This window comes from Propithecus coquereli, unplaced genomic scaffold (assembly GCF_000956105.1).
Source record: "Propithecus coquereli isolate 6110/MARCELLA unplaced genomic scaffold, Pcoq_1.0 Scaffold20, whole genome shotgun sequence".
Taxonomy (NCBI): domain Eukaryota; kingdom Metazoa; phylum Chordata; class Mammalia; order Primates; family Indriidae; genus Propithecus; species Propithecus coquereli.
In genome coordinates, this window is record NW_012144967.1 from 8366760 (window position 1) to 8378784 (window position 12025).

The following is a 12025-nucleotide window of genomic DNA, read 5'->3' on the forward strand; positions in this document are numbered from 1 at the left end:
CCCTCCAGGGAGAATGGGCATCACGAGGCCACTCTGGAGCCGCCCTCCAGCACCGCACCACACCCCTGTTTTGTCTCGCCTGGGCCCCCGGTGCTGTCCATGAATCCATGACCTGCGACCACCACCAGCAGAAACAGAGCCAGGTTTCATGATGAGGGAGGTTGGCCCACCTGGGGGAGCAACGTGCAGGCAGGAGAGGACGTGGGACTAGGACTGGGACTGTGGCTGTTTCGTCACTCTCACGCAGGCAGGGAGGCACGGACTCACCTCGAGCAGAAACCTCGGGCTCTCCGGCATGAACTTGAGGGCCACCATGGACGCGGTGCAGGGCAGAGCGCAGATGATGACGAACACTCTCCAGCTGTGGAAGTGGTAATTGGTCCCCATGCTGAAGCCCCAGCCTGTGAAGAAGCAGTCAGAGGATTTCTGGAACATGCTCTTTTCCTCTGCAGAAGAGTACCTCTGCAGCCCTGGCTCGCACACTTGACACAAGAGTGCGCCTGGGGAACCGGTTAAGATGTAGACTCCCCCAGCTGCATCTCCAAGAGTCCTAAGTCTGCAATAGGAGCTGGGAATCTGCATTCTAATGAATCCCTGGATTCAGCCCTGGCCTGACAGCTACAGAGCCTTGGCTATGAGTACAAATAGAAGCAACATTCCATATTTCTACAGAGCCATTACAAGTTAACAAACTGTTAAATAAAAGAAGTGCTATCCACCTCCCTTGACAAATAAAAAGCTAGAAGGTAGGCCCAGAATTATACCCACCCTTGCCGGACTCCCCTCTTTTCCCTCCCCATCCCCTCCTGTAGGGTGAGGGCCACATGTGTGGCGACACCACAAGCCACCATGGTGAGAACGGGCACACTCGTCAGATCCCTTGAGTTTATGGGAATTTCTGGGTCCTGAGCAACCCAGAGCATGATGTGGATGGAGGTGGAGAGAAGGGTCATGGCCCCAGGAACCCCTGCCTCATAGGAAAGGGTGCAGCTCGAGGAAGGCCGGAGTAGGGAGGGCTCCCTCTTTCCCAGGACAGAGGGCGATACCAGCTCTAGGTGATTCCAGTGCAAAGGGTTCAGGACCACACTTTGAGAAATACTATAAGTCATAATGCAACTACATAAATTTTTTTATAAGAAACTCGACTTGTACACTCAAATGCAGCCCACCATCATTGGAATGGGGAGGTAACTAGCTTCCATTTAGCTGTCATTATTCGAAGCATAGCTAAAACTCATATTCAGAAATTACATTCAAACATTATTTTGAATATCCCCATGGGTAGCAAACTTTCCTCTTGTAAGTAACACAGTGGAAAGAGCCTGGATTTTTGCCATCACCTAGATCAGAGTTCCACATCCTGACTTTCCTACATCATTATTGTGTCGGTGGGTGTTCACAGCAGCAGAATGCAGGTAATGATACCTCCACAGATTTGCTGGCAACCCATAATAATTCGCTTGCTTTCAGGGTAGAATTGATATTTTTAGAAATAGCTACAATGGCATTTAGTGCCAATGATGTTGAATAAAACAAATAACAGCAAAGATCAGCAAAAGAATTGTTTGTTTGTTTTTTTTAAAGCTGAGGTTATAAAATAGGCTGGTTCTCTTAATGCCACTAAAGTATTTCTGAAGGCAATTCAAACGGTATTTTTTAAAAGACATAGCTATATAAATACATATAAAAACTTATACAGTTTAGAGGGTAATAACTATCTGGATATAAAATTTCTATTTCATTTCCTTAGAAAACATACCACATGGCCAACTCCAGTGGCGAGCGCTTAGGTCTTGAATTCTTATTACTCCCCATTGTGGTTCAACTTGTTCACCTTGGAATGGACTCCTAACTCGTATCTGCTGCTGCTGCAGATATTTTCTACTCTGTTTGTACAATTAAAGGACTAGGCAGAGGGATCCCAGGTGGGAAAATGTGGGACCGTGTCCATGTGGACACAGTTGGCCACAGCAACAGAACATACACTTCATCCAACACTCTCAACCGGAATCAAATCTCTTTTTGCACAGCTTGGTCTCTTCTCATCTCACTGGGGTTTGTTTGTTCGTTTTAATCTTAATTAAAAAGCCTTTGCTTTCTCCTGGGAGTAACACTAGAAAGAGGAAGAGAAAACCATAGTAATATTTACACGTTCTCTGCCCATGTGTGAAAAGTATTCTGGCATCATCGGAAGTTGGGTTGATCAAAACTACACAGCAATCAAACTCAGATGGATAACCAGGGCAGGGGGGCAGAAACAGGTATGTTTATAAAGTATTTGGCCTCAAAATGATTTTTTTGCTTTATGATGACATGTGTAAATTTTCCAAAATTCAGCATTGCCTCATGCTTCTATGGTTTTTATTGGTGATTTCAATAATCTGAATTTATCACATTCATTAAGCACATCCTTGTGACCCTAAATTGAATAAAATTAAATGGTATGCTGCTTCCAAATATTTGGAACAATATTAATTTGGAGGCAGGGATTGTTCTGTTTACTGATCTTTTAGCCTGCCCTACTTTTTCTCTGTCAGGATTTCACAAACAGCTGGTGGTGCTGACTACAGTGGGAATTAATCTTCCATAATATATCCATTTTTTTTCTGGGCTGTGCCTGTGAGTTCTCAGGAAAACATTCCAAGCTTTGTAATTTTCTTTCTCAATGAGTCAGTTACCCAAATTTCTGGTGCCAAGACCTCCCATCCCTTCATTTTTGCAAAAGCAATTAAATGGGTTACACAAGCTGTACACACAAACTTCAGTCTCCTTTCTGTAGTTACAATTGCATTTGTTAGAGGATTAATGTCTTGGGTACTTTGAGAAATATCATCAAATGTCTGGTTGACTGTGGACCAAACATCTGGTCCTGGTAAAATGAGGCTTAAAATAAATAACGGCTCTTGTTACACCCTGATTCTAGTCACCGTATTTCTAGGATGGGTTTCCCCAAGCTAATGGCTACTTCAATTAAGCCTGATCATGTGGGAGGCTTCTATTTTAAAAGAGTGTCAAAGTCTCAGATTTCATACAGGTATACAAATAGGGACATGTCCTGTCTATTTGGGGTAAAACATAAGCTCTGCTGTCAGCCCACAGTGGTCAGCCAGTAGCCACGTGGCCTCTCTGCCATGGGCATCCCATTCGTCTTGGTCAACATGCTCCCAATCGAATTCTTGTATTGCTTTCTTAGAAATCAGACAGCTACACAATAGTGTGTGTTTGTGTGTGTGTAGTGTTGTGACTATTGTGGGTTGCCAGCTCTCCTCACAACATCCTCCTGCCCTTTCTTCCCCGCTGTGTTGCAGACATGTGCTTTAGGTGGGACTGACCCCACCCCCAGATCCAGGGACCAGGAAGGAAGTATATGTAAACCATTCAGATCAGAAACACCAGCCAGACTTTACATGACTGAGAAACTTCTATTGTACAAAACCACTGAGATTTCAGGGTTTATCAGTTTATCAGGGTAATGCACCCAGTATCACCTTAACCAACACAGTAGATACTGTCTACACACCAAAGCTTCTTCCTAAAAAGATATATGTGAAGGCCAGGTACAGTAGTTCATGCCCATAATCCCAGCACTTCGGAAGACCAAGACAGGAGAATCACTTGAGCCCAGGCATTCAAGATCAGCCTGGGCAACACAGCAAAACCCCCTCTCTATTTAAAAATTTAAAAATTAGCCAAGTGTGCTGGTGAGTGCCTGTAGTCCTTGTTACTTGGGAGGCTGAGTGAGTCAGGAGGATGGCTTGAGCCCAGGAATTTGAAGTTGCAGTGAGCTACGATGACACCACTGCACTCTGGCCCGGGCAACAGAGGGAAAACCTGTCTCTAAAAAAAAAAAAACAATATAGGTAGAGCCTCCATTAGCTCAGAACACACAGCAGCGAGGGTCATATCTAAGGATGAACAAGTAGAGAGGTGTTGGTTAGCTTCGGGGACAGTTGTCTACTACCACCTAGTGGTCTACAGGATTCTAAATCATGGCAGAGCCTAGACTCAGAATTCATGGTTTCCCAAAAATGACCTTGAAGGATGATGATGGTATTACTCAGTATACTCAAAAAGCATAATCAAATTCAAAACTAATGCCTTCTCCCCACTTTGCTCTTGACAAGACCACTAGTAAGAGTTAATGTTGCCAGGTCTCTGTCCAAGAGAACACAGTTTTACAATTATCCAGGATAATAAAATTGTCCTGCTGAAACCATGTCTATAAGGGCTGCTCCATTTCTGCAGCCAAACAAGAGTGTCGGCAGCTACTAGAGCAGAAAGTGCACAAGCATACTGCACCCAAGAGGGCGTCAGTACTCTACTCCTATGCCACCCCATGCCAGGGGCATGGCCTCGAGCAAGTCACCACCTGCTCTTGGCTTTTGTTATGTCCATCACCTATAAAATGGAGTTGCCAAAGCCTAACTAGCTGAGGGAGGAGAGCTGGAGGAGATGAAGGTTGAGGTTCTTTCAAATAAAAGGAAGGAAAAAAGAAAGGGAGAGAGGAAGAGAGGAAGGAATGGAAGGAGGAAAGGAAAGAGGGAGAACAGACTATATTTTTCCAAATTGTCATGTATTAAAATTGACAATGTGTCTACAGTGTTAGAAGTTCTTTAGAAAGAGCAAGATCACATACAGGAACTGTGTGTGAGTATACAGAATAAGCCTGAGGGCAGGAAAAGCAGTTAGGGTACAGGTGCTGTAGACACAGGGGCCCGGGCTATTTGGCTATTTTAAGCCAGCGGCTCACCGTAGTGGGGGATGATGCTCCAGGCCATAGCCGACGCATAGATGCCTCCAGTCATCCAGAAGATGCCCAGCCAACTGAGGTGTTCTCCTCGCTTCTCCCGAGACAGGAACTCAGAGAAATAGGCAAAAACAATTGGCAGAGCACCCCCAATACTAAAGAGAGAAAATGCCAGAGAGAAAGAATCAACTTACACACTAAAAATGGATACAGCAGAAACCAAGTTGCCTCATACCCCACCCCTAGGCTCTGTGGTAAAACAACCCAATGAATTTGAGAGACTGGCCAGGCCATTGTCTACATGTGGGAGGCAGTCTTAGATTATTTTTACTTTATATACTAATTTTAGAGCCTAATCATAACCCTAACCCTTTGTAAGTTTCCACTTGGATATAGTATCTTGAAAGTCAAACAAAAAACTCAGCCCCAGGGTTTCTAGAGGCACCACTCAGAGCTAGAGCACCAGAATGGAGGGACCACCAGTCTAGGAAGGCCCGGCCCAAGCTCTCCAAGTACGTACCCTATGCCTGAGATGAGTCGGCAGAAGAGGAAGGCTCCATATCCCTGCACGAAGGAGGAGAGGGAGGCAAAGGAGGCATTGATGGCCAGAGACATGCTGAGAACTCTCTTCCTTCCCAGCTTGTCAGCCAAGCCACCCAAGATGAAGGCTCCCGCCATCATTCCTAGGTAGACTATCATCCCTGAGAGGAGGGGAGAGAAGGAGAGAATGGAGAGAGAAGACAAGAGATTAAAAACTACCTGATGTTTCGAAAATCCAATGCTCATTTTCACATATCCTGTAAATTCCGTGTCGTAGACAAAAAAGGTGGAATGTGATAAGATGTTTGGGGCAAATTAGAAGTGCTATATAAATGTGACTTTTTACCAATGTTATTTTTTTCTAAAAATAGCCTCACCAGATTTACCAACACATACACAGACTACACAGATCAAACAAAACTGGAACAGATGCACCTTTCTTAAAGACTACTTCTTTAGATGAATAACCTACACACAAGGGAAATGCTGTAATTTCATTTTTAAGCAAGAAAAGTGTTTGTGCTGCAAAAGCCCCTACCTGAAGGATTATGTTTAAGGAGAGAATTTCCAGGGTAAAGTGTGGCAAAGCAGGTATGGGAAATGTAGGGAAGGAAGAACATGGTCAAGTGAAAAACAGCAATTGCTAACAAGGCTGGCTATCCTATTGCCACCCGAGAAGGACTTTTTTCAAACCATAATCAATGTTCCAACTTCTGAGGGGAATGTAGCATAATTTGTTAATGGTGTGCGATAAGGGTATAACTTCATTCCTTTGCATGTGGATATCCAGTTTTCCCAATGTCGTTTATTGAAGAGATTGTCTTTTTCCCATTGCATATTCTTGGCACATTTGTCGAAAATCAATTAGCCACAAATGTGTGATTTTATTTCTGGGCTCTCTATTCTGTTGCATTGGTCTATATGTCTGTTTTTATGCCAGTACTGTGCTTTTAAAAATTACTATAGCTTTGTAGTATATTTGAAAGCAGGTATTGTGATACCAGTAGCTTTGTTCTTTTTACTCAAGATTGCTTTGGCTATTCAAGTCATTTGTGGTTTCATATGAATTTTAGGATTTTTTTCTATTTCTATGAAAAATACCATTGGAATTTTGAAGGGATTGCTTTGAATCTGTAGATCAATTTGGGTAGTATGGGCACTTTAACAATATTAATTCTTCCTACCCATAAACATGGAATATCTTTCCATTTATTTGTATCTTTCTTCTTCAGTTTTTTCATCAATGTCTTATGGTTTCCAATATATAGATCTTTCACTTCCTTGGTTAAATTTATTCCCAAGTATTTTTTTTATGCTATTGTAAATGAGATTGTTTTCTTGAATTCTTTTTCAGGTAGTTCATTGTTAGTATATAGAAATGCTACTGATTATTTAATGTTGGTCTTTGATCTTACAACTTTACTGAATTCATTTATTAGCTCTGATAGTTTTTTGGTGGGTTTTCTATATATAAGATGTCATCTGCAAACCGAGACAATTTTACTTCTTCTTTTCTGATTTGAATGCCTTTTATTTGTTTTTCTTGTCTGATTGCTCTGGCTAGGACTTCCAGTACTGTGCTGCATGGAAGTGGCAAGAATGAGTATCCTCGTCTCATTCCTGATCTTAGAGGAAAAGCTTTCAGCATTTTACCACTGAGTATGATGTCAGCTGTGGGCTTGCTGTATTGTGTTGAGGTACATTCCTTCTATACTTAATTTGTTGAGAGTTTTTATCATAAAAGGATGTCAAATTTTGTTAAATGCTTTTTCTGCATCTATTGAGATGAACATATGATTTTTATCCTTCATTCTGTTAATGTGGTATATCACATACTGATTTGCATATGTTGAAACATCCTTGTATCCCAAGAATAAATCTTCTGAGATTATCATATGATTTACATTTCTGCTGTCTTAGTATATCATTTTTATTGATTTGTATATGTTGAAACATCCTTGTATCCCAGGGATAGATCCCACTTGATCATGGTTATGATCCTCTTAATGTGCCATTGAATTCAATTTGCTAGTATTTTGCTGACAATTTCTTTATCTATGTACATCAGGAATATTGGCCTGTAGTTTTCTTTCCTTGGAGTGTCCTTGTCTGGCTTTGTTTTCAGTGTGATGCTGGCCTCATAAAATATGTTTCAAAATATTCCCTCCTTTTCAAATTTTAGGAAGAGTTTGAGGAAGATCGGCATTTATTCTTCTTTAAATGTTTGGTAGAATTCACCAGTAAAGCCATTACGCCCCGGGCTTTTCTTTGTTGAGAGGTTTTTGATTACTGATTCAATCTTTTTACTCATTATTTGTCTGTTCAGATTTTCTATTTCTTCTTAATTCAGTTTTTGTAGATTGCATGTTTCTAGGAATTTATCCGTTCTTCTAGGTTATCCAATTTATTGAATATAATTGTTCATAGTAGGCTCATGATCCTTTGTATTTCTGTGCTATCAGCTGTAATGTCTCCCCTTCATTGCTGATTTTACTTGAATCTTCTTTTTTTTTAATCTAGCTAAAAGTTTGTCAATTTTGTTTATCTTCTCAAAAAACCAACACGGTGCTTTAACTATTACACTTTACTGCTCTTTATACATAAGCATTGATCAGATTTCTCAGCACTGCATTAGTTCATTCTTTCTTCACTTGCTCATCCCCAGGACTGCTTGCTAAGTGAGGAGGGGTTCCTTCCTTTCAAGGAGATAAACAATAAAATGAATGATTGTCTATGAGTGCAAAAAAGCCTTTAATGAAGGTATATGTCGGGTATTATTAAAACACAGAGAAGGAGCAAAGCTTAGATATACTTCACTCAATGTCAGAGGGCTTCCAATAGAAAGACATTGAGCTGTTCTTGAAAGACAAATGGAACTTAGTCTGCTTTCCATTTGGTGATTGGGAGAGTGCATTAAGGCAGTGGCAGACAGCAAGTGCAAAGGCAAGAGGCAAAAAATAAAGTCTGATATGTTTGGGCAACTACTTGTAAGTAGTTCACCGTGAATAGAGCATCATTCATGTGAGGAAACCTGAAGAGGGATTCAGGGTGGAGGCAGGACAGAGGCCAGATCATAAACAGCTCTGTACGTGTGAATGACAGAGAGAACATGCATGTGTATGGCTGCATGCGTGTGTGGTTGTGTGTGCACACACGCGTGTTTGCATGCACGTGTGTGGATCTATGACTTGGGAAGAGAGAAAGGGGGAGAGAGTTAGAGGAGTGGTCTAGAGATTTGCTGGGAACCAATCTCTATACCCCATACCCTGGCCCCACCCTAGAGTAAAACACGAGCATCCAATAAAAGTTTATTTATTTTTTTTACTTCAATAAAGCTATCTTCAGCACTTCTCAAATTTAACTGTGTACACAAATCACCTGGGGATCTTGTTAAACCCATATTCTGATGCAACAGGTGTGGGCTGGGCCCTGAGAGTCTGCATCTCCAACAAGCTCACAGGTGAGACTGGTGCTGCGGGCCAGGAACCACATTTTGAATGGTAAGAGGCTATGCAGAGCACATCCGTCCTGCTGTAAACGCAGCGAGGGGTACTGACCGGAAGCTTAGCCTTGGAACCCACAGATCTTATTCACTAGTTGTATGATTCAAGAGATAAACCTCTCACCTTCTGAGAGGGTCTTAACCATCTGATTTGTAAACTGATGACTGAATTTGACAATCCCCAAGCTGCTTTCTCATTCATTTATCTTTTTAAAAAATGTAAATCAAGAAAGACGAAGTTCTGTGAATTTTCCAGAAAGAAGATATTTAGATTAAAAGCCCAGACACAAATGTTTGATTAAACTACTGAAGGCCACACAAGACATGTTTATGAGCCAAAAGTGGCTTCTAGGCTACCGGTTTGCAATCTCAGCAATGAACACTGTGCCAGTTACTCAGCTGTTATCTCTCAGCTCCAAAGCCTCCCTTCCAGACCCGACTTGGCCCACAGATCCCATGTGTGTTTTGCCAGCTGCTCCCTGCCGGGCTCTGCCAATAGGGGGCACTAGAGGGAGGCTTCAAGGCTGGAGAAGGAGGAAGGGACCTGTGCTTTCCCTTCCTGTAGGTTTCACCTGGGCAGCAGCGGTGTCTTTCCACGGCAGCGGCTGAGTTCAACCAGCAGAGGCCACACTGCATCCCACCCTGCCCTCCTGCACCTGCACCAGCCAGCCCGTGCCTCTCTCCAGAGATCTGAGTGCAGCTTCATGGGGCCCCTTTTCTGCAGTTCTAAGTTATAATCATCCCAATCTCTTCCCTTTATCTCCCCAGCCCTAGGGCTGGTAGATGCTACCTCAGCGATACTTTTCAAAACCATTTCACTTACCCAGTTAATAATTTTTTATATTAAAGTCTCTCTTTTCAAATAACTGGTATGATTTCTATCTCCTTACTATTCCTGGACTGTTCTAGACACAAAGGAAAAATGACAAATCTTAGAAATGAGATATTAAATCCAACCCCTTAGCTTTACCAGGCAAGAAAGTTGAGCCCCAGAGAAGGTCAGTGCCTGGCCCAGCACCTCGACGCTGGCCGAGCACCGGCCGGCGCTGCATGTCTGGCTCCTGGCTCTGAGCCTGGTGTTTTCACTACTAAACCTCCCCGTCCAAGGCAACGGGGGTACTGGAGAGAGTAAGAAGAGCTTCTCAAATGCTGTCTTTGGAGGCCAGGGAAAGGAAGAACGGAGGAAAAATGAGCCTATCCACCAGGGAAGAGAAGTATGAAATTAACGATGCCTCTGTGCCATTAATGTGAAATGGCTGTGCTATTAAACTCATTTAAACTCTGTCATTAGCAGAAGAAATTAAGACAATAAATTTGGAAAATTAGAGCGCAATGGAGTTATCAAAAATTGCTTTAGCGTGAAGCAGATAAGGGACTAGTTAGAAAATTGGAAACTCTACTATCCTTCAATTCCACTCAACAAGCTCGGTGGCATATTAGGGGAATGTCCCCTTAATGGAATGAGATTTTTAAGGAAATTTAAAACTATAATTGCTACTTACAGAGTAGGGGCAGTGGGGATGAGGTTGAAGGGGTGCAAAAGACTTAACTGGTGATAGCACAACAAAAGAAATGGAACTCGCCTCCTCGGAAGAGGGAGGAGCCAGCGTTGCCAAGAACCATGGGAGGAGGGGCCCGGCGCTGAGACTGACACGTAGGCAGGGGTCCTGGCTCCCTGATTACCAGCGGCCTGACCCTGGCAACCCAATCGGCATCTCTGACTGTTGTTACTTCTTTGTAAAATTCAGACAATACTTCTCATCTCGCAGAGTCGTTAGGGTTATATTAATACAGGAGAGTGGATTTAAAGCGTCTAGCAGGGTGCCTGGCTTAAAAGTAAATGCACAATTAATAAAAGTTGCTATTGTTGTTATTAGTAGTGCAGCTCAGAATTGACCCTGGAAGGCCACAGGATTGGAAAAATGAAAATAAGTTGGTGGTATTTTAAAAGCAAACCAACCGCATATTAAAGGAATCTGAGGAAAGAGGACAGAGAATCACAGAAGAAACGTATTTATAGCAGTGTGCCCTTTCAAGACACCTCCCTCTCTCCGTGCCGGGGGAACGAGCCAGCCTCCAATAAAAAGCTTTCTTTCACTAAAATATTTTTGAGTTTCCTCTAACAAGACTTTGAGGAAAAAAAAAAAACACCTTTTTTTTTTTTTTGGCTTACTCCTATTTCTTAAGTTCCCTGATTAAATGTCATTTCCTTAGAAAGGCACCCCTGATATTCCAAACTAAGACTCATCAGACTTTTTCTGCAAAAGGCCAGAGAGAACCTATTTTACTGGTAAATGATTTACTTTGTAGACCTCTTATGATCTCTGGCATATCTTCTTCTTGTTATTTCCTTTTAAATTGACGACTCTTTAAAAATATAAAAACAAAAATAGGTCACGGGTCCGTGGGCCAGTTTGCTGATCCTTGTTCCAAACAGAATTTGGTTACCCCTGCTACCCTGCTAGCCTTTCTGAGGTGTACCGTTCCTTTCCTTCATACTGCACATCTCTATTTGCTGTTGTGTATTTATTCATCATTTGTCAAGATCCTTTGACTGTAAACTCCTGGGAGGAGGGATCCTGTCGGCTCTGTTCACAGGGGGTTCCCCACTGCGTTTCCAGCACTTTGCACAAAAATTGACACATAGCAGGTGCTCCATTACTAGTTGTTGAATAAATAAACAAAATATATCAAAATAATTCAGAAAAATCTGCAAAATACCCCCAAAATGTATAAAAGGAGTACTACTCGATCATAAAAAGGAACCAAATAATGTCTTTTGCAACAACTTGGATGGAACTGGAGACCATTATCCTAAGTGGTGTATCTCAGAAATGGAAAAACAGACACTGCACAATTTAATAATTGGGAACTAATCGATAGGCGCACACAGTCACAGAGAGATGTAAAGGTCATTGGAAATCCAGAGGGGGAAGGGGGGTAATTACCTGTCGGGTACAATGAACACTATTTGGGTGATGAGCACACTGAAAACCCCGACATTATAGAAGGTATCCATGTAACAAAAACATCTGTACTCTCTTGATATTTTGAAATAACAAAAACAAAGGTAAAGCAAAAACTATCCATCATGCCACCCCTCAAAGACAGCTGTTGTTAGCATGTTTTATTTTATACATGTGTTTGTACGTGTATGTGTATAAAACTATATACAGTATTTACACAGTTGATGCCATTCTATATTGGAAGCTTCATAGTTTTGTTTCTCCACTTAA

At 42.1% G+C, this 12025-nt stretch overlaps 1 protein-coding gene across 2 annotated transcripts in view; it reads right to left on the reverse strand.

The window, feature by feature from the left end:
• Positions 1-12025, reverse strand: part of SV2B (synaptic vesicle glycoprotein 2B) — a 161756-nt gene that overhangs the window by 32474 nt on the left and 117257 nt on the right. For both annotated transcript variants that reach the window (XM_012643708.1, XM_012643707.1), the window contains exons 2-4: positions 5268-5448; positions 4751-4902; positions 268-401 (exon numbers count right to left, since the gene is read on the reverse strand). In XM_012643708.1, the coding sequence (XP_012499162.1) occupies positions 268-401; positions 4751-4902; positions 5268-5446 (465 nt within the window). In that variant the 5' untranslated portion in view covers positions 5447-5448. The remainder of the gene's footprint in view (positions 1-267; positions 402-4750; positions 4903-5267; positions 5449-12025) is intronic.